This window comes from Columba livia, chromosome 2 (genome assembly GCF_036013475.1).
Source record: "Columba livia isolate bColLiv1 breed racing homer chromosome 2, bColLiv1.pat.W.v2, whole genome shotgun sequence".
In the NCBI taxonomy this organism is placed as follows: Eukaryota; Metazoa; Chordata; class Aves; order Columbiformes; family Columbidae; genus Columba; species Columba livia.
The window spans coordinates 72,403,715-72,425,091 of NC_088603.1; the positions used below are offsets into that span (position 1 = coordinate 72,403,715).

The 21,377-nt window shown below is 43.1% G+C and overlaps 1 protein-coding gene across 3 annotated transcripts in view; it reads right to left on the bottom strand.

Annotated features, from left to right (window-relative positions):
* Positions 1 to 1,424: 1,424 nt before the first annotated feature.
* Positions 1,425 to 21,377, bottom strand: part of FARS2 (phenylalanyl-tRNA synthetase 2, mitochondrial) — a 295,038-nt gene continuing 275,085 nt past the window's right edge. For 2 of the 3 annotated variants that reach the window (XM_065052481.1, XM_065052482.1), the window contains one exon: positions 14,715 to 15,476. In XM_065052481.1, coding sequence (XP_064908553.1) covers positions 15,437 to 15,476 — 40 coding nt within the window. In that variant the 3' untranslated portion in view covers positions 14,715 to 15,436. Of the gene's footprint in view, positions 3,008 to 3,290; positions 3,454 to 13,956; positions 14,127 to 14,483; positions 14,594 to 14,714; positions 15,477 to 21,377 lie in introns of those variants that run through there. The other variant, XR_010470290.1, reaches the window with a different exon arrangement.

The window sequence follows — 21,377 nt, forward strand, 5'->3', positions numbered from 1 at the left end:
TGTACATCTGAGGTGACAAAATAGGAAGTTTCTTGAGAGACAGAAGTTCCTCAGTGCCCCAAAGACTGAACCAAAATGACTGACATTTACTCATAGTCTTTCTCATGCATTTGACAAAAGCAGCATAATGCAATCACCTTTACCTGCTATCAGGAGACAAGGAATAGCCTGTATAATAAGAAGATAATAAGAAAAACTGAAGGATTTACAAAGGACATTGGTGAATCCTGAAACCTAGACAGTGTTCATTATCAGTGCATGAAGATGCTCTTGAAACACACCTCCTCAAAGGGGGCACATTAAGAACACTGTTGGGAATTACAAAATTCAGAGCCCTAACTCACTCTAATTTAAAAATACCTTGCAAGAGTTTGGAGAGGTTGTATCACAGAATCACAGAACGTTAGGGATTGGAAGGGACCTTGAAAGATCATCTAGTCCAATCCCCCTGCCAGAGCAGGAACACCCAGATGAGGTTACACAGGAAGGTGTCCAGGTGGGTTTTGAATGTCTCCAGAGAAGGAGACTTCACAAAGCCCCTGGGCAGCCCGTTCCAGTGCTCTGTGACCCTCACTGAGAAGAAGTTTCTTTTTGTTTTGATGTGCAGAAAGAGACTGATGAAGTTATGAATCAAGAGTTGTAGGGCTTCCTTTATCAAATAATACTGAGTTGTTGTGTGACCTAGTATTCTTAGCTGATGTTTTCAGTTCTCTCAGCAATGACAGCTCCAAAGTTCCAGAAAATTCACATCTCCTCTGCTTGTCTGTGTGAATTCATCTGAAGGAACATTGAAATGACTGCCAAAGTCCCATTCAGGCGTGAATAAAAAAAGATGCTGAACTCTCTGTGCCTTTGTGTATTGAATGTGGATCGCATTACCTAAAGATACTTCTTGCAAACTAATCTTGCCATCCAGGACCTACTTTTGTCCACTGTATGATAACGCCTGAACGAAACTGAGAATCCCATGTTCCAACATGAATTAGCCACCTGCTTGCTTTCCAAGGAAAATTACAGCATACCTTATTACTAACTGATTCATACTATCCTGAATTAAATGAAAATTATTCTTCCAGGTTGCACACTTGTAAAGAATAACCAGAAATATCAGATTTGGAAATTTTACCTACATGAACAAAGTTATTTTTGTTTGATGTCTGAGGAAATCCTACTGCTCTCAATTTCGAAACCTGCCCTGACTGAAGTCTGTGGGAGTTTTTCTGTATCATTTCAAGAGCCTTTAATTACTCTTCCATTCCATAGGACTTCCCTGTAAGCATAAGGACTTTAATTACTTCCTGAGTAGTATGTGCTTCAAATTATTATTAATTATTTAGCAATTAATTATGAGGCATTGCCTCTCAGGGATGTGTGTGAGCTATAATTTGCATCAATAAAGACAGCCTCTGCCCCAAGGAATTTCCAATCCTTTCTTTTTATTTGTATGACCAACAACGTGTAGCTTCATTTACACAGTATCTTGACCAAAATAAATGGAAAAAATAGAAATTTGTCTAAGACTTAAGGACCAGAAGTTTACAGGATGGGTAATGTATGAGCTTTTTACATCTAGGTGACATGTCTGCATCCCAGATCAGGGGAGCAACCACAAATGCTCAACCCCAGATGACTCTTCTCTGAGAAATACACATCTAGCATTTGTTCACAAAATCTACCTCCCCAGGTGGCTGCCCTAAAGTGAACTCCCAACAGGCACAACGGGAATTGAACATGGGGACCAAAAACAAGACTTCTCCAGAATGAGACTGAAAGATGCTAGCAGGGAAAATTGCTGTCCATCCTACATCCTTGCTACAGAGCTGGATGTGAGCTCTGACTGCTGAAAGGCTGTTAAAAATATATCTCATTCTGAGGAGATATAACAGAAATAGCTTCCAACTATTCTTCAGCTCCTGCCAGTCTGTGCTGCAGTCACAGGTGGAGCTTCCGAGCAGGGGGCCTCAACTCCACCACATACTAACTTTGCACCCTGACAAACACAGAGGGCAAGTAGTGTTCCTACTATCAGGCTGCACCCTAAATTAAAAGAAGCGGCATCCCAAGGACTGTTCTTCTGCCTCTGAAACTGGTAGTGAGGAGAGGGGAGCTCAGATGTATCAGAGCAAGACAGCATGCAGCAGACTGTCAGACTTGACACAAGCTAGGGATTTCACTGTTTAAACCCTAACTTCAGATTCAGTCTGTGCAGCAATAGGATGAAAATGAAGCAGCAGGCAGCTTTTTTCCAATACTTCCAAAGTCCAGGTACCCAGCTGTTACACCCACTTGCTGGTCTTCCCTATTTTTTTTTCTGTGCAGCAGACAAGCAATTGAAAACAGCATCACAGCTTAAAAGCTTCTGTGTAAAAACAAATCTGCTCTTCTGCACAATTAGGAATTCACTAAATCAAAGTCACAGCCTCATAAGTCTGGTGTCCTTTTAGAGGGTCTAGCGATGCTACTCCCAGGTTCAGCGTCCCTGTGAAGCGGAGACTTTTCCTTGGCATCACGACGTATGCAAAGCAGCGAGCAGTCTCCTGTGCAAATGCAAGGCTGCCCTACTTTCTGCAAACGACTGCCCCTCAACCATCTTCACCAGACAGTCTGATTATATTTCTGATATTGCAACACAGCTGTTCATAACTTGTCATCTGCATCAAGAACACTGGCCAAGTACTCCAGCTGTATAATAGGTTTTTTATTGTTGATTGAAGGGTCTTGATACAAACTGCTTTCCCTCCTATCCCTGGAAAACACACAAACATTGCATAAGGCAGAGTGTGATGCATTTAGAACCACCTCTGCAAAGTGCCAGAGCAATGTTTTAACGAGGGTTGTCTTCCTCCGAATTTGCCAGAGCTCATTTTACTGAGAAGATACATGAGAAATGCTATCGACACATCATTTCTGGGCACACTTTTGGGTCTGGAGTATCCTGTTCTCCTGGTTGTGAATCCATAGCAAAAGGGAAGTTATTTTCTGATGACTGGTGGGAACACAACAGAACCTGGAAAAACAGCAATACCTTTGTAAGGGGTAGGGATTGGTTAGTCATTGTTCCTCCCAGGATAAGAAGCAGGGGACATTAAACAAAGCTGACACGTTCAAAACAAACATGAGCAAATAGTTTTCACCCAGTGCCTAAGGAGACTGTAGAATTCCTTGACATGGGATGCTGTGGATGCTAATTTTTACATGGTTCAAAAAGGACTGGGCGGCTACTTGGAAGAAAAATCTAGTGAGGACTGTTAAATATAAAGACAACACATCTGACTTAGGAAACATCTGACCTGCAATTTGTTAGATCCTGGGGTTGCATCCCTGTATGTTTTCTTTGTCCACTATTTCCACATTATCCTCTGTTGACCACTGTCAGGAATGGGACGCCAGAATAGATGCACCTTCCTTTTAGCCTTGCATGGCAATAGTTTTTGTTCTTAATGCGGATAAAAGCTGGAAACATTAAAAAAAAAAAAAAAAAAAGAAAGAAAGAAGTAAAATCAGTGTAACTCCTAGCTAAATCTATGGTGATAGAAGTCAATGTGCATTTCTTCTTACAATGTATGACCACTAAGAAATAAAGCACAGTTGCTGTGGCTGGTTCTGATGCCATTTGCTGAAATCCTGGTAGATCACACTGGCAGCAATGTGATATGTCCATCACCAGGGACTGACTTCCTCAGCTCCAAGAAGAGATTGCTTTGCAGTTCTACTCGGTGAAAGCAATACCTGTGGAAATACAGGAGCTCTCCCAGAATCATCTACAATGCAACTGGCCTGAGGCTTTCCCAGAAATCCCCCTGGAATTGAAACACTGCCTAGCAACATGCCAGAGAGCTGCTTGGGCACAGTGATTTCAGCCAGCAAAGATACTTTGATAGTGATGTTTTATATAGTTCACAAGGATTCTGCAAAATGTGTTGCTGCACAATTATTGTTGGCAGGGCAAGCTGGGATGGAGGAAACCAAGATCTGTTCCACTTCACTTTTCGTCAGTAGCTTTACCATCCCTGAAAGCTGAAGGCTTCTTTCTCTAGCCAGGATGAAACAAGAGTATGTACTGTTTTCCAGTGCACTAATAATTAAGACATTGTGTATCCTATCACCTACCCTGTTTGAGCAAGCCAACGGGCATGCTCTTACTGCAAATTTTTAGACTTATTTCCTAACGAAACGAGGTCTCCTACTAAGCTCACTGATCACACCTGTGTTTCTATTACAGACAGTCCATTCCACAAACACTTTTGAAGCTCTTGTCCGGTTGACAACGTGTAGAAGATTTCAAAAAGCTGAGTTTCCTATATAGTAGACAAATAAAAGTCACTGAGTAGTGAAGCAAACATTATTAAGCACCTCACTGATGGGAAAACAGCAGTGTCAATACAGCCCTTATTAGATAGCAGAGTTCAATCTCTAGTCAGGTTCTCAGGAAACTACATCTCACTGTTTCTGCTGCTTATGGACATACTTCTTATGACTTAAAAATAATGCATTTCACTGCTGCAATCCATATGAAAAAGATGTCACCAGGCCCTTATTAATATTCCCCACTGACTGTATGATGAAATGAGAAAGTATCAGCAAGGCTAGAATACGGGAATATAGGAATATGCAGGGAGAGGAGTTCTCACTGCTGTGCAGAAGGTAGAAAATTATTTTTCCCTGAAAAGTGTAATAATGTCTGAAGCAAAACACAGGAGAACACCTAATAAGGGAGAAATCTGACAGAGTAGGAGTGATTGGAAAAGTTAATTTAATTGGGGCAGAGTAGAATTATTTGGGTAAGATAATTAACAATAACTCTACCAATTGAATTGAAAGCCTAGAGTAACCTGTGCTGAACAGAGTATTGCTGAGACATGTACATGTTGTATATGACCCGATCTGCTTTTTGACAGTTTATCTGTGGCACAACATGTGCCAGAGACTCTGATGCTTTGGCTCTGATATGGATCATGACATAAGATCTCCTCTCTAGCTCTCGATCACCACTTACCTCTGCAAGTCCTGCACATTTGCCTCTTCAACCCTGTTCAGATGCAAGCTGGCACATTTAGGTGCTTGGTCACTGGTGGATGACAGAAGAAATGGAGCTTTCATCATGAATCCCCTATTTACTTCATGAAAAACTTCATTTCCATGATCCCTGGAAGCACCTCATTTATGATGAAAACAGTGGTATTTCTTACCCCTCTCTCTGTGGAGCAGGTGTCTAGCAGAATAAAGAGGCCATCAGTCATGTGAAGCTTGTCAAAAGAAAATGGCTTGAAAATGCTGACATTTTGCACCTGGTGTTGCACCTTCTTAGGCAGGAGGACTCACTGTAACCACATTGCTGGGGCAAGAACAGGCTTGGGTAGGACTTCTCTCTGGTAGCACACATTGCCCCAGCAACACTGTCCTCCCCCAGCTGCAGACAAGAGGTTATCTCTCTTCTGTTCCTACCACATGCCTGGTACAAGTATGATGGTAAGGTCTTTATCCCTCACTTCTTGTGGCTTTGATGTTAATTTTTCAGATTTTCCAAAGCGAGTGCCTTAAAATGTGCTCTGTCTTATCTGCACTTTTCAAAAAAAGGTAATTCAACCAATGGGTTTAGATGTTATTCAACTTCCCTCCTGTGAGACTCAGATTTCTTCTTCTGCAGGCCAGTAGTGCTGGGATAAGGACTCAACAAACCTGACTAGTGACCACCCACTGAATGTAACATCCTCTCCACTTAAAGGGAACAGTCTTCCCCTTGTTTTAACTCCCCCATGGATGTAAAAGACAAACTTCCCCACAATGAAGGTAGACAAATGTTGGCTGCACTGTGGCTAGTTTTACACTGGATTAACCTCTTGAACAGGGATGATAGAATTCTGATTACACTGATGGAAGACCTGAACCCAAGTCTTTTACTCTGTATACTTCAATGCAGCAAATTTGAGCACCTTTACCTCCTCACTGATAGAGTATGGTACAGTCCAGAGACTTCTCCACTAGTGTCCTTTGGAATCAGCCACAGCCCCAAGCCTTGATGCAGATTTGTCTCTCAGATGAGCTAGTTCTGTCTTGATGCCATAAGCACACCATTTTAAGTTACTGATGTCGCTTAAGGGGCTTTTCCGCTCACGCTGCTGTCTCAAAGGGGTTTTGTTAGCTGTGCAAGGGGTCCATGGCAATTCTAGGGATGCCATGTATTTATGGCTGGATGTTTCAGTGACTAAGTCATCCAGGTGTGAGAGAGGAAAATGAAGCTGAAACTTGAAAGAATTCCTGGACAGATACAACAGAAAAGGGTACAACTAGGGCCATTTACCCCAGGGAATGGAAATGAGAATCATTGCTGGAATAATGGAAAAAAATATTTTGTAAGCCAGACAGTGGGTCTTTCAAAAAGGTGGTGCTGTTAAAAGAAAATAGAAGACTTCAGGTGCAGGTGAACATATTTGCAAAGAATACATGAGTCCTAAAGCTCAGTCAAGCTTAGAAGGAGTGTCATGAAGCCATCAGGGAGTCTTCTCAAACCAAAATGCATCTCTCTGCTTTCCCCAGTTTCTGTGTTTCTAGACACACATTTATTACCTCTCACTGACAAATATTTTCTCCTAACCTCCTGTCACATATGTATTTGCAGTCCTCTCCCAGCATCAGTGTTGAGTCCATATTCCCTATTTGCTTCGTGAAAAACTTCATTTCCATGGTCCCTCGAAGCACCTCATTTATGATGAAAACAGACCCTTTGCACAGAAGATGGTGTGCAGCTACCTCTGTGTAGCTGTATTTTCAGTCCCAAGCTTTGACTGGTTGGCATAAAGTCATTTGTAAAAGGACAATAACAAGCATGATGAATTCTAATGCTCTGCATGTCATGGTGCTTAGCTAGCTCATAGATAACTACATCACCTATATTTCACAAAGCTGCAGCAACTCAACTCTATTTAAAAAAAAAAAAAAATACCCTCACAAAAACAACACTCTATCATAATATTCGTGGACAGGTACCAAAAAAATCAATGGTTGAGTATCTACATCTATCACAACTTGCAGAAAACCCTCTGCTAATATCAGGTCAAGGGAAGCTGCTCTAATTGTCTGGCTTCCTATGTCAGCTCATATTCACCTGACACCACTCACTGGCATTAAAATAGATTTTCAGCCCCCTGCTTCATGCATCATATGCAGCACAGAAAATAAATCAACCCTTTTGGAGAGAGTGTTCATGACTATGAAGCTGATGCCACAGACAGGTTCCCTCATTAGCTGTCTCTCTTTCATCAGCTGCATTTCAAGGCCTTCAGGGATGTTGATGGTGCCAGAAGGACCAAGGCATTCTGGGAGGCTGGGCAGGCCCTGGTATCACACCCCGATATCAAAGACACCCTGATATTAATTGCTTCTCTTTCAGTCCAGGAAGGTACTATTTCCCATAAGGTTTTGAAGTGTTGAACTGGACTTAAGAGACTATTTGCCAATGGATGAAAGTCAGCCTCAGCACAGGGAATTCACCAAGCTTCACAGAAAATGAAGGGTTGAATAGGAACTTATATGTGAAATATAAACATTATTATAACTAAAGCTTAGTAGCAATTATATAATAATAATCTAGTAATCACGATAAATACATATAACAAACAATGACAATAGTATAATAGAGGCTGCTCAGTGGTCCTCTGTCTGCAGTGAGCAGTGCCTGCTGAGTACAACAGCCAGTGAAAAGGGAAGGCCTCCTGTACTCCAAGACTAATAATACTTCGGGCACATAAAGCATCCAATATTTAGTAGATGCTGCAAATAATTTCTGTCAGTAAAATGCAGACCATACCTCCAAATGGAAAGGGACAGACCTTGGAAGAAGAGCAGATTTGTAGCTAGCAAGAGCAACTTTACTCTTGCTGTGATGATATATTCACTAGCATAGTTCCTGATGAAGGTCATTAGATAGCCTGGCCTCAGTCTTTTCACACTAAAGGGGACTACACTGTGGTAATGACAGGGTGAACACAAGAGGAGCCACCTTGTTAGGTCAGACATCCATCTACCCAAGTCTCCCCCAGTGACTGAAACCAAATGTCTGGGAAGGAGCACAAAAATGAGTCAAGCATAGGGTGATACTACCTCAAATATTTTTGAAGCCTTCAATCATCTGCAGTACAGCCTTAGTATGTAATGACTCTCAATGGATTCTTCTTCTGTGACCATCTTTCATGATCCCCTGAGCGCAAGTAAACTTCTAGCACCTGCACCCTCCTATGGCAAATGGTACCCACAGTCTAACTCTGTGGTGTGAAGAACTACCTCCTTCCATGGGCTTTGAGCCTGGCACATGCTAGCTTATGTGTATGGACTGTAGGATGAAGTGGAAGAGCAAGGAACTGTCTGAAACAGTTTCAATTCTTTCCTCCACACCATTCAGGCTCCAGCAAGCCTCCACCCTACCTCCTTTGAGTCTCAGAGACTGAAGACCCCTGATCTATTTATTTGCTCCTGTTGAGGAAGCTGGTCCTTATCTCTGATCATGCTTGTCCATGCTGTGGTGGCCAGTCCTCTGTGTCTGGAGTCAGGACACATCCTCTGGGACGGAAAATGGAGAGGGAAATGAGCTAGAACACACTCTGGCAAAGGGCTGGTGCACAGACAGTCAAGGATCAGCTCATGTCAAAGGCAAAGAGCAGAACAAAGACTGTAGCAAACGTAGCTTTCATCCTCTGGGATGGACATGGTGGAAAAATCTGCATCTGAATTTGAAAGAAAGTGCAGGAGACTGATGGAGAAGAATTAAAAAGTGCATTAGGACTCTCAAACATGTCACCACAAGTGGTCCATTGAGAAGTGCTGTCATGCTCAGCTCAAACAATGCTTCAGGGAAGCCAGGGCACACTTCTGAGGAAGTACATGAGAGCCCTGTGAGATACTTCCCTTTAATACATTACAATGAATAGTTAATGACAAGGCACTTAGAATAAATGGCAATACCCACTTCACTGCAAAGCATCCTGTGGCACAGAGGGAATCCATTGTCTCCCCAGCAATCTCACCTGGCTCCCCACTTTGTTCTGCTCATGGAGAGACACCTCGTGCCGCAAAAGGTGCTGCTGGAAGACGACACTCATTCAGTTGTCACGTAAAGGTAATTCCTTATGAAATATCTCATTTGCCTATTAAAAAGCAGCAAGGCTCTAACCTCAGGTGGTTTCACCCCTGCAATTTGAAAGCTAATTTTAACCTACAAAGACTTTTATTTTTCCTCCCAGAAAACCTAGACACTTGTATCTTGAGGCACTCTCTGCTTAATAAATAGCTCTTTACAGAAAATGCTTAACATCTCAGCACATACTCTGGGTAAAGACTGTTTTAGCAGTGGAATGAGGTGATAATGTTCTAGAAGTACCAAAATCTGCTGCCCCCCAAATACAGTTTGTCTGGCTAATCTTTCCCTGATATACATGCCATTAAGCAGGAGGGACTTCTACTAAGGCATAGAAAATGGAGAAAGGATTGAAATTCCAAAACTTTCTCATCCGATAACATGCCCACAAATCAAGGTGTGCAGAGATAAATGTATCTAAACCCACTGAAGTCCCTACCATTTTTGAATCTTCCTTGTGGTGCAGCTCACTGTACCTGCAGCCCAGCTGTCGGTGAATCACCAGATCATTTCTTGCCCAATTTAATGCCAAGTCCTTTCAGTTATTTAAGTCACCAGCAGACATGTCTTCCCTGTCTTTGTGATGGTGTTTTAAGAGTGCTCACACAGTCTGCTAACGGACTGTGGCTGCTGGGAGCAGTGTGGTCTAGCTGGCTGCAAGCAGCTGCTGGTATGGGGGGCTACAGACCCCCGTCACCATCACTGGTACACCCATGTCTGCAACACAACAGCCAGAAGGTCTGGGCTTTTCCAGTTGATTTGCCAGTAATTGCAGGTGTCTCATCTGATACTCCTCTAGCCACAGGACACTGAATAGGCCAGCCTCACTGATTTTCCCTTTTACATCTGAGTGTCAAGAGCGCCAGGCAGGTAAGAGTTTTGCTCTCCTTGCAGACCCCTAGGCAGAGGAAAAACCAGCTGCAGCAGTAGGAAGCTATAAGCAGCTTTAGGGGCAATGCCATCAACCACAGTGATCTGCTTTTTCTTCTCTCTCTCTGTTGTTCAGCTTTGATTACACTCTGTCACCATGAATTTTCCCAGGAAAACTCCTCTGTGGCTTCTGTCTTGTAGCAGTAAGTGCGTTAACTAATTATAAGCATGAAGAACTGAGCCGAGCTCCTGTTCAGCTGGGCACAGACTTCTAGAGTTGCCTGGAGTCAATCCTGAAGTTGCTGTAGCGAAATTTTGAAGGATGGTACCACAGGGCTTTGTAAGTGTCCCTGAGTTATGTGATACTCCTTGCCCATGAATCAGAGGATCATAAAGGACATTGCTCCTAAGTACCCAGATGATGACTTGTAGCCTCTCTCACTTAGCAGGCTACACTCCAGGTATCGGGGGCTCCCATCACTCACCCATGCAGCCTTCTGCCAGCACACACAAATTGCCTCAGCCTGGTTGCTGAGTCTTAAATTAAGCTCATACTCTTTAAGAAAAGTCTGATATTCCTCATCTAAATGTTTGCTTAGCAATGAAGAGTCCTCCTGGCTTACTGAGTACGCTCTATAACACACTTTCAAACACACTTGCACACACTCCGCCTGGCAGCTGTGGGGAACAGCAGAAGTGCAAGAGGGCCAAGGATGAGCTGAGGAAAGAACAAACTGGCTTTCCTTCCCTGATGGTCACAGTGACCTCACAGGTAGCAGCTTTCCAGTATTTTTCAGCAGAGGGGTACAGCATGCTCTGATATCTCATCTCTGGTTGTCACTTGCAGAGCCAAACTAAACCCCGTGCCTTGGCTCCATCCTCACTCTGCATTCAAAGGTCAGGGCTTACCTGCTTCTGGAAGAAGGAAAAAAGTGAGGTTTCAGAGGCAGAACTGCAGTCTTAGCTTTATATCTCCTCCCACAGGAGCTGACATAAAATTATTCCAGGTTTGCCGAAAGCAGGGCACAGAGTGGCTGGTTGAGTTGGGGCTGTGGAGGGAAGGTGTCACAGCTGCACTGCTTGTTTGGAAGCAGGGGAGACACTGGCATCACCAGCACCTCTGCCTTCCTCCCCTGCATATTGATCAGAAAGGATTTGCAGTGAAGTGGATGAAACCTGCTGGTGTAAATCTCCCTATAGCCTGGTGAGAATAAATCCCTCCCTCCCCGCTTCCACTTTCACAGCCAGGAATGATATTAAGACTGTGGGACCAAGGATTTCCAGATTTCAAACATTAAAATATTTTAATTGCACTTCAGGGTAATTCAGCATGGAGCATATGAAACTTTGCAGGCAGAGAAAATAGCTACTCTGGAAAATGGCTGTAATTTTCAGGGATTCCTTTTATTGTTGACTGCATCCAAATATTTCTGCCCTTGACTAAATGCTCCCCATTCCCCTGCATCACTCCCCTGCAGTGGCCAAACAGAGTAGCACCAGAAAGAATGAACAGGCAGAGAATGAACATAAAATCCCTCAATTAATGAAGGGGACTTCTCTGCTCCCTGATTTAGTACAAACAGGGCTCCTGCCATCGGTTCAGGCAGGGCTGGCCGCCTGCATGTGCTGAATTGCAAAAAGGACAGGGAGTTTGGGGGAGAAATGCTGCTAATGCAATGCATGGCATCCCACTCCAGATTTCCTCCCTTATGACTTTCATGCCTCTAAGGGAAGCCCCTGCTCAGTCTGACTGTTGTTATTCATTATTTATGGAGTGATGCAAACATGCCTAATGCAAGGATTTTTTTTTTTCCCTAGCACCTTAAGGGCTGTCAGAAGCATAAGCAATCAGAAACTAACACCCCTTCTGATTTCCCTCCCTCCTCCTTCGCGCTGGGCAGGCGCAGACGCAGCCCTTCACTGGCCAAAGCTCACATACTGCTTTTCCTAGTGCCATTCAGAGCTTGCCTTCTTGAGCTTAGTGATGGGGGTCTCACTTCAACAGGTTAAAATGACCGTAAATACCAGTCTGGGCTCTTTCTAAATGTTTGTGTTATAGGCACTTGACATTTATTTTAGACTGACCCCAAGGTTTGGCGCAAATCCTTGTAGCATGGTAGCTTTCAGCTCTGTCCTCATTGAGACAACAAGAGTGACTTTTGACACGGGTTGACTCATGGGTTAATCCTTGTGTAGATGGGGTAATTTATACTGTAGCTGGCAGCAGCTGGATAAAGTAAACCCAGAGGGTCAGATAAGTCTTACCTCAACTGGCTGATGCACCTTAGGGACAAGGTTTTTCTTTTCCACACAAAGAAGTACAAATCTGTTAACAACTCCTTCCACTCCATAGAAGACAACATTTACGTGGCTGCCAGATTACTCCTGCAATCACCTTGATGACCCTCAGTATATGACAATTAATGAACTAAAGTTTACACACGTGCACAGGCACAGACATGCATGTGCACCCTCCCAAGATTTATCCTGAGGCCACTGCCAACCAGAAAGCATTTAGAAGAGGAAAAGGGGACATCCCCAGCTCAGCCACTTTCCGGTAAGGGCCTGCAGACCACCAAATACACAGAGGTGTATGCAGTGCCCTCTAGGTAGCAAAGGGAACTATTTGTGGCATGATTTCTTTTACCCTAAAATCAGCTCTGGGATTAATGACTTTTCTGCAGCACACAAGACTCTCTCCATCCTCTGTCCCAGATGACATGGCTCTGAATGCTGGAGCTGGGTTTCTCTGAAGCCCAACCATGCTCCTTACTGACAGATCCTCCTGCAACGAGATGCAGAACACTCTCCTGACACAGGGAGAGCTGCAAGGAACGTCCTGCCATCCCTGCATGCCAGGGCAGAATTAATATATCTGACCTGTCTCTGGCAGACCTTCATACACTGTTTTTGAGGAATATTATTACGTTTATCCCACCTACAGTGACTTCTTGCCTTTTCCACACTAAACAAACCGTTGCCAGAAAATTTTCTTCTCTGTCAAGTTTCTGAAACTGTTAAACCAATATAACCTGCTCTTCTCTCCCATACCTACCAGGCTTGTCCTTCCCCCGTTGTTTGTAAGTAAGTGAATTGTGAGCTATTTATTGGATGCCTTGAGCCTTGGAGCCAAGGAAAGGAAAGCTCACATCCATATTGGTCCTTTGAGGCAGCTCTCATCACAGTGAAAACTGAGCCCTTGCTTTCCCCACTGGCTTCCTGTAGCCAGCCATTCATCAGGTGAGGGGAGGCTGGATTGCGTTACTCAGTTGTTTATTGCTCACGGGGTTCACATCATTCTCACAGTTCCCTGTTTTGGTTTGTAGCCTTTTTTTAAAAAAAAAAAAAAGAAAAAAAAAAAGAAAAAAAAAGAAGTACAGACTACTAAAGGGCGTGGAAGGCTCCTAGCTCTGGTCTTGACCCATGTCAAGGCAGGTGATTTTTTCATAATGGCAATAAAGCATCTGACTAGAGGAGCTGAGGGCTTTGAACTGCAAGGAGGGGGAGATGAGGAAGGTTACAGTAATAAAAAAAATAAATGTATTTATCCTCCATATCCATTCAGTAAGCCCGCCATGAACAAGATTAGGCAAAATCTTTCTTCTTTAAGCAAATATCCATCATGGTGTGCAGTCCATGGTATGCTATGCATATAAAACATATTTATATATGCATATGTGCATGTATATGCATGTTCATTCACCCATGCATAAGAAATTATGTCCTCCATGGCATCTCCTATTAAGTGGCGATACAGAAAACTTATTGCTATCACCATGTTTGACTTGCTCTTCATCTGGTCAGGTTTGCACCCTGTCAGATGCACAGGGCTAAGACACCTACTTGTGTCTTGTTTCATCATGTAAGATTAGGAAACATTTAGGAGAAATTATTGCACCTAGCTACTTGGAAAAGAGCACTCATATTGCAAGTTCCCAAACATTTTCCCTTCTTACCTTTGCGAGGCCTTTACTCCTAGAGGACCTGAGTACCAGGAGTTGCATGCCATGGAAGAAGGTCCTGAAGCTGGAAATGGGAGATATGGTTTGTGTTTTTCCCTCTATTACTTATTTCCTGTATCACCTCAGGTGAGTCATTTAATGGACCTGTAGCACACTTGGTCCACCTGGAAAGGAGCTACAGTAAGAACATCTGTACAGCCCTTTGATAAAGATTGATGAAATATACTACTAAGCCTAAAAATAAGAAAATAAAAAGATAGGAAATGTCTCACTGGCAAGGAGAATGCAGAGGAGTGCTCTGCCTCCTACAGTAGTGATAGAAAATGCTACCTGGCCAGCCTGGTCACCATCTGTGGTCCATTATCCCCATCCATCTCCGGCACCTACAGTCATTGGACCAGTGGGTTGAAGGGCCCATCTCTGCCTATTTAATTTATTAACTATTTATAGATATATTGTCCACAAATGTGTGTCATGCAGAGAGCTGGCAGAGCTGCTTTAATGGAACAAGTGCCACAGACCTGACACGTGTTTCAGCTGACGTCCTCCTTCCTCACCGTGGCCTATACCTTGCTTTCTTCACATGCACTGCACCAGGTAGAGTTGTGTGCAGGAAAAACCCTTAGCTGTACTGAGGATAAATAGAAATCTCAAACAGGGTCATGGGTTTAAAAAACCAAATAAGTAGTAATTAAAAATAAGTGGGCAGGGGTTGTACACTCCCTTACCCCATCTGGAAATGCAGTGGTGGATTTAGTATACCAATATTGACATTTTAATTAATCACTGATTCTGAAATGCTTTGTGAGTGAAAGCCTAACACAGTCATTATTATTATTAATAATAATACATCTAGTAGCATTTCACTTTCATTATTACATTATCATGCATTAATATTATATAAGATTATTAATTATGACAATAGTCTGCCCCTTAATATAGGAAAAGACATCTTTAGCTCTTTCCAAAATAACACCAGTACTACTTACTAAAGGCTTTCCCTATATTTTAGCCAACAGTCACTTTATAATTTTGCCACTGAAATTAACCACATAGTCACAGGCTGGGACAATCATAATAAACAATAACAAAAGAAAAAAAAATACAATGCTCTCCAGTAAATAGAAGCAGCCCTCTCCACCCCCCCAAATTGTGCAAAATACATAGGGGACCCTGTTGTCATAGTAACTGGCATTACAGCTTGCTTTCGATAATTAATGGAGGGCTTTGCTATTACAGTATTCTTGAAATTTCACTTTCCCCTGTGCTGCACTGCAGAATGCAGTATCATTTCCCCATTCATAAATATTTCATTACCACAGTCTGCTGTGTTTCGTCATCACTGATAACACTCAGCCTAATTCACCCACTGCTGAATTCATGTAGCCCTGTCGGTTGAAAGCAACTTTCGTTTCCTCCTTCCACTTCTGCAGTCTTCATTTTTCTTGTTCATTGTTCTCCTGCTGCAAAACTCTCATCGTGGGCTAAGTACAGAGACCTTAATTTTTGTTACTCTGAAAAATAAAAATGAGTGGTGAAAGCTCTGCCCAAGTAAATAGTATACAGACACATGCATGCGAAATGTTTGTAGCACAAATATAAATTGTATGTATCACTAAATGGAGATATTTAGATCAGTGATGGAGAGGAGAATTGCAACATGTTCCTGTAGAAGGAAACTCAGAATGTGACTCAGCAAAATGTAGAGGTACCTTTAGACACATGCATTGTCCCCCTGATGACAGCTGTAAGCAACAGAAGCAATACTCTCATCCAGAGAACTGGCTGGAACATAATACGTTTTATAAATATTAGCAGAGAATACCCAAAACCAGTGGGACAAACATCTGTGCTAATACAGATGGCAAGGAGAGAAGAAATAGAGAAATAGTTTAATTTTTGTCCTCGGTATCAAAACTCTCAAGGAAATTAACTCCGACGCACGACGCACTTACAATACATAGTTTCTACTGACACCCATGCACAGAGCACTTTAGTTTCCTTGCTGAGCCTCACTTGACTTGTTTTTCTTCTTTTTTTTTAAAAAAAAAAAACAAAACTTGCATCTTTTATGCTGCTATCCCTTTGAAACAAGCAGATAGCTAAAGACTGCCAGACCTTAAAGAGGTCTAATGCCAGCTGCAAGGTCTTTCTCCTGTAACTCTGACAGACTTGCCTTAGTCTGCCTTCACAGAGGGAGAGACCAGGGAGGCCAAAGGGAAGGAAAATGCCATGTGTAACCTGTTAGACAGAACGTTGCACAGACTCTGGCCTGTTTTGCGATAGGTATCACAGATGTGATGTAGTTTTACTCTGTGAGGGGTTAAATCCTGGATAAGGAATCATGGTACACATGAGCATCAGTGGAGACCACTGCATGCATCGCTTGACAGGCACTATATATATGTACAAGGAAAATTTGTTTCATCTATTCTGCATGTAGCAGAAACAGCTAGGTAAAAAAAACTGCAGAGCCCACACAATAAATAGCAGTTATTTGCCTATGCCATGTAATCTGCAAGACCTGCTAGGGTGTCATTTATGTTGACACATTTAAAGAGATAAGCTCTGTAAATCCATTTTCTTCCAAGCATCATAAAAAAAAAAAATCCTTCATATTTTTTTCACAGATTTTCAATTCAGACTCAGTAGTTCTATTTTGCAAGAAGGGAACACTGGAAGTGGACTGAGGGAATCTTGGGTGTCATTTAGCCTTTTGTGAAATAAAATAAAATAAAATAAAGTAAAATGAATCTGCTAATATAAATTACATTCCTTACCAGGAACTGTAATGATCTTATCTTGCATACTGTAAGTTCCTGACCAAGAGTATACAGAATAGAGGAATCCACAACAGTCTAAGGGTTTGTTGCTTTTTTTTTTTTCCTCTCTGAATGGGGCACAAATCTGATGAACAAACTTCATTCTTAAATGAGCTGGTGGAGTGTCCCACCCAATTGTGTTGGGTTGAAGAGTCTCATGGAGCCAAACAAACATCAGCCAAAGCCAAGAGGGCCCATGCCAATATCCAGCAGGGAAGTTTACAGTATCAGTTAAATACAGGACAAAGACACGAATTGCCTGTAGTTCACTGTGTGAATCTTCAAGCATATGTTAAGAGATCATCCCTGGAAAGGCAGAGTCCAAGCACGCTTAGCATGGGCTCAAGCCTTTGCTCATGTCTGGGCAGACTACACCGACCTTACCTGAGCATCCAATGGCCCTGTTTCCCCAGACACCCAAAGTCTGGTCCCTCTGAGCAGAGTATCAGTGCTATTGTCAACAGCATGGATGGACAGCACAAGTTTAAACCCAGCTGGCAGCCACTTGTCTTCATCCTGCTGCATAAACACGCTGTGCAGCCCATACAACCAAAAGGCATCTGTCTTGTGGGGTGTCCTACCCCAAAAAAAGAGCAGCCAGCAGGTTATTTTCAACAATGCTCCTTGCAGGCTGAACATGGCGGGTGGGAAACACCCTAGGTTGCAAAGCATTTTGGGAGTGAAACACCCAACAGAGCTGCAGCCAGGTTCCCTGACATCCCCAAATGCAGAGGGGCACAGACTAAGAGCCAGTCCCGTGAAGAAAAGTGAGCCCTGTTTCCCCACACAATCACCCTGCTGCCTCCCATTGCATTACTGGCATACAAACAGTTGTGTTCAGCCTTCATCCATCCAAGAGCTGTCAGCATGTAGCTCTTCAACTCCACCATTCACTAGGGGCTTTTTTCTTTGTTTCGTTCAGCTTTGCAAAAGGAAAAAAGCAAGTGGATAAGTTTTGTGCAATATATCCACCTGCTCTGATAATTGGTTGGTAGTGACACGTGAAGAGAAATTACTCTTGACAATAAAGACTATGATGTCTTTTCCCTGCTATTTCAGATAGAAAGATGTGCATGAGTGCGTGGGTGTAAGAGAGAAAGCAAGAGACTGAGCGCATGTGTGGGCTTATTTGCAATTGCCATTTTATCTTGTTTTTCTTTTAAGTTTCCCTATCCTTTCTGTAGTTTTTAAGGAGATTTCCTAGACTAGTCTTCTTCCTCCTATCTTCAGAAGCACAGTCATATTTCACCAGCAAGTGTGGCCCACCAGGCATTTTTCATCATTTCCTCTATAAAATCTACGTCCTCAACTCTGCAACTATGTCCATTTGTATGATGCTTCATCAGCAGGAAAGTTCTTGCCAGTTTTTCCTCCAAACTATAAAATAAAATCAGTGAAGATCAAGGAAGCTTCTATCTCTTAACATGGCACCCTCCAACCCATCAACCAGTTGGCCCTCTCACCATCTCCAAATTGACCTTTCTTGCACCTTCCCGCTTTCCTTGAAGCAATTTTTAGCATCTGGCTCTCACCAGCTGTCACTGCCAGCAGACCATTCAGTGCATTCTTCAAGCAATATCCCAATCGCACAGCCTGTGGCCACCAAGGAAAAGGCTTCATGTGCTTATCAGGATGTGGCACTGAATGACCGCTGCATCCCCCCAAGCACTGCTGCTGCTTGGAAAACCCACTCCCAGCGACCGATTGCAGAAGTCACCCAAGAATGGGGCCCATATGTAAGGTGTTAACACAGCATTGTGGGCCAGGGAAGTCACATCTGATGGCACAGCAGAGACACACAGCGTGGTGAGCTGCTGGGATGTGGAGGCCTTTCAGAGCCCCCGAAAAGGTGAGTGTGTGTTGTGCTGGGCACATGGCCTTCAGGCGATGGGTTTCCCACTTCACCACGATGGTAACATTCATGTTAGGAATGATTAGCCCAAAAAGGCAGCAACTTAAAGTTAACCATGCAGCACCCGCCCCAAGAGGAGCAGCTGAATTATCTGGACCCTTTAGCAGCCAGTTATTAGGCAGCAATTCATCATCTTGAGCTGGTTCTAGCATGAAGTTTCCTTGGTTACTGCTCATGTTTCGATGGGCCTTTGGCAGCCAAGGCACCGCTGCTCCCAGCCCTTCCTTGGTGCGGAGGCACCAGATTTCTGCTTTGAGGAGCCAGGTTGGCTCCATCCCTGCCTGTTTCTAAAGCCCTGGCTAAAGACAATTAAAACTTTAATGCACACCACGCTACAGACATCATGATTCTGCCCCACTTCCCTTGCCAAGCTCACTCAGAGAAACATGGACAATGTGAATGGGCCCCTCTGGGGTCGTATCAGTTCTTGCTAGTTCTCTTCCAAAGGAATTCCTCCAATTGTACCAGGTGCTTCCTGCAAAATTTACCATGGGGGTTTGGGAACAGGTCCCCACAGGGCATGGCAATGCCAGTTCCCACTGAAGGGTGGAGAGCAAAAGACTTTCTCCATATGAGGAGCTTGAGCATTGAAGGCATGTCTCCCTGGTCTCTGCTCAGGGCTCTTAGGGTGACTAGTGTGCATGGGGCTGGCTGGAGGAAAAGTCCTTGCACCAGAAATGTAGCTGACCCAGGGGCTAAAGGAGCACCTGGCAGCTGCATGCATGAAATTATGGGTAGGCCATCAGATGGTATTCATCAACTCTTGACACCAAGACCTTGCAGAAGGGCTTCAGAGATGCAAATTCCCATCCCATGCACCCCATCAACAAAAAAGCCAAGTGAAAGCTACCCTGCAGTTCTCTCATCATCACAATTTTTCCATTTTTGGGGGCCATATTTGTTCACTGTAGGTGAGTTGGAGAAGTGGATTCAGGGATAGGAAATCCCAGAGCTTAGCAATGTGTCCTGCAAGCCCAGATCCAGAAAACCAGAGATAGTTTCAAGTGCAGCCTTGATGCTGTAAGTTATCCTTAACAGAATATATCGCTTTCCTCTTTCCTCGCTGTGCTAAGCTGTTTTGTTGCCATGGCAACCAGCTGAAGTTCAGGGACTGTTCCCGAGTAGCCCTTCTCACTGTACCGCACCAGATACTGTAGATGGTCCCTGTGCGACTGGGATGTGCCAAGATGTAAATGCAAACATCATCTTGTTAAATACATATGCTATTAAAGCAGGCTTATGCCGTGTGTTACCTCTGGAGGTCTCGAAACATGTGGCAAAGGAAAACTGGCATCATCATTCCCATTTTACAGACTGGCAAACTGAGGGGAAGGCACTTCTTCGTGGTCTGACTGGTCAGTGCCACAGCAGGAAATGTAAAGCAGATCCCCCTCCACTCCCTTTTCAGTCAATTGCATCATTTATTATGGTACTTAGACCTCCTTGGCCACTCAGGACCTGCCCTGTTCCTGGATTTTGGAATCATATTCCTCCTTTTGCCTAATATGAATCTAGCACTTAAGTAGGAAACACACAGAATCACAACAATCTGTGGCTCACTTGTGCCATGGTTTTGCTTTTAGATCCCAGATGAGGTCCCTTCCCATCCTTTTCCAACTTCCTCACAACAGCAGCCACCCAGCAAACAGATGGAAAGGATCTACAGCCTCTTGTAGAGGCCATCCTTCTCCCAAAACAAGACAGGATACCCAGACTGGATATTATATCAGGTAACAGCATCTGATGAACATCTCACAGTTTGAAAGATTTTCTATCGTGCTATTAAGAAAGGTAGGATTGCCAAGATGCCTAAATGAAAAAGAAACATAAGTCCCATTCACAGAAAAAAGAAGTCCAGAAACATGTGTTCTACTGAAAGTCAAATACTAATCTGCAATCTAAGCCCTGGGCCTATTTGAAAGCTTTTAGACAGAAAAATTTTCTATAAGATGGTCTAGAAAAAAAAATTGAACCATTTTAGAGGAATCTTGTCATTTTGGCAGCGCGCATGGTGGAAGTTGTTGGTGCAACCATTTTGACAGCTGACATAACACTAAGACCCTGCAAGCCTTGGGAATCCCAGATCATGAAGGTTTACAGTGGCTTTCAGGCTGACTTTTCATCAGTACATAAGGAAGCAGTGATTCCTCTAATATCTTGGAAAGCCTCATCAATCTGGGAGAAAAAGAAATCAAACCAAACCAAGCAGGACCATCGCATCAGTTGTTTTTAAATAAATATTTTTTGGACTCTAATATTTTGGAAGCATGAAAGTGGTAGGAATTTGTTTCAGGCTTGAATAGTTATTTTGTTTTGTTGGAATGCTAAAATTTCTGGTGGGTAGAATGAGAACTCTAACTCCAACAAACCCCTATGAATAATTAAAAAAATCAAAGGAAAAATCTGTTTGATTTATGCATGGCTAGATAACGGCCAAAAGAACTAAATCTGTAGTGACTATTGAACAAAAACTTGCATATTGCATAAATTCATCTAGTGATGTGTAAAATAAAGGTAGTCAAACTATACAGTACCTCAGCTATTTAGTAGTCAATGGCACTTTAAACACAAATGTTTACCACCCTCATTAACAAATGGAGAGTGTTTGATTTATTGTGAGGCTAATAAGTATTCCATTAAACACAGCATTGCAGATAGCATAAATGAGAACAAATAATTTT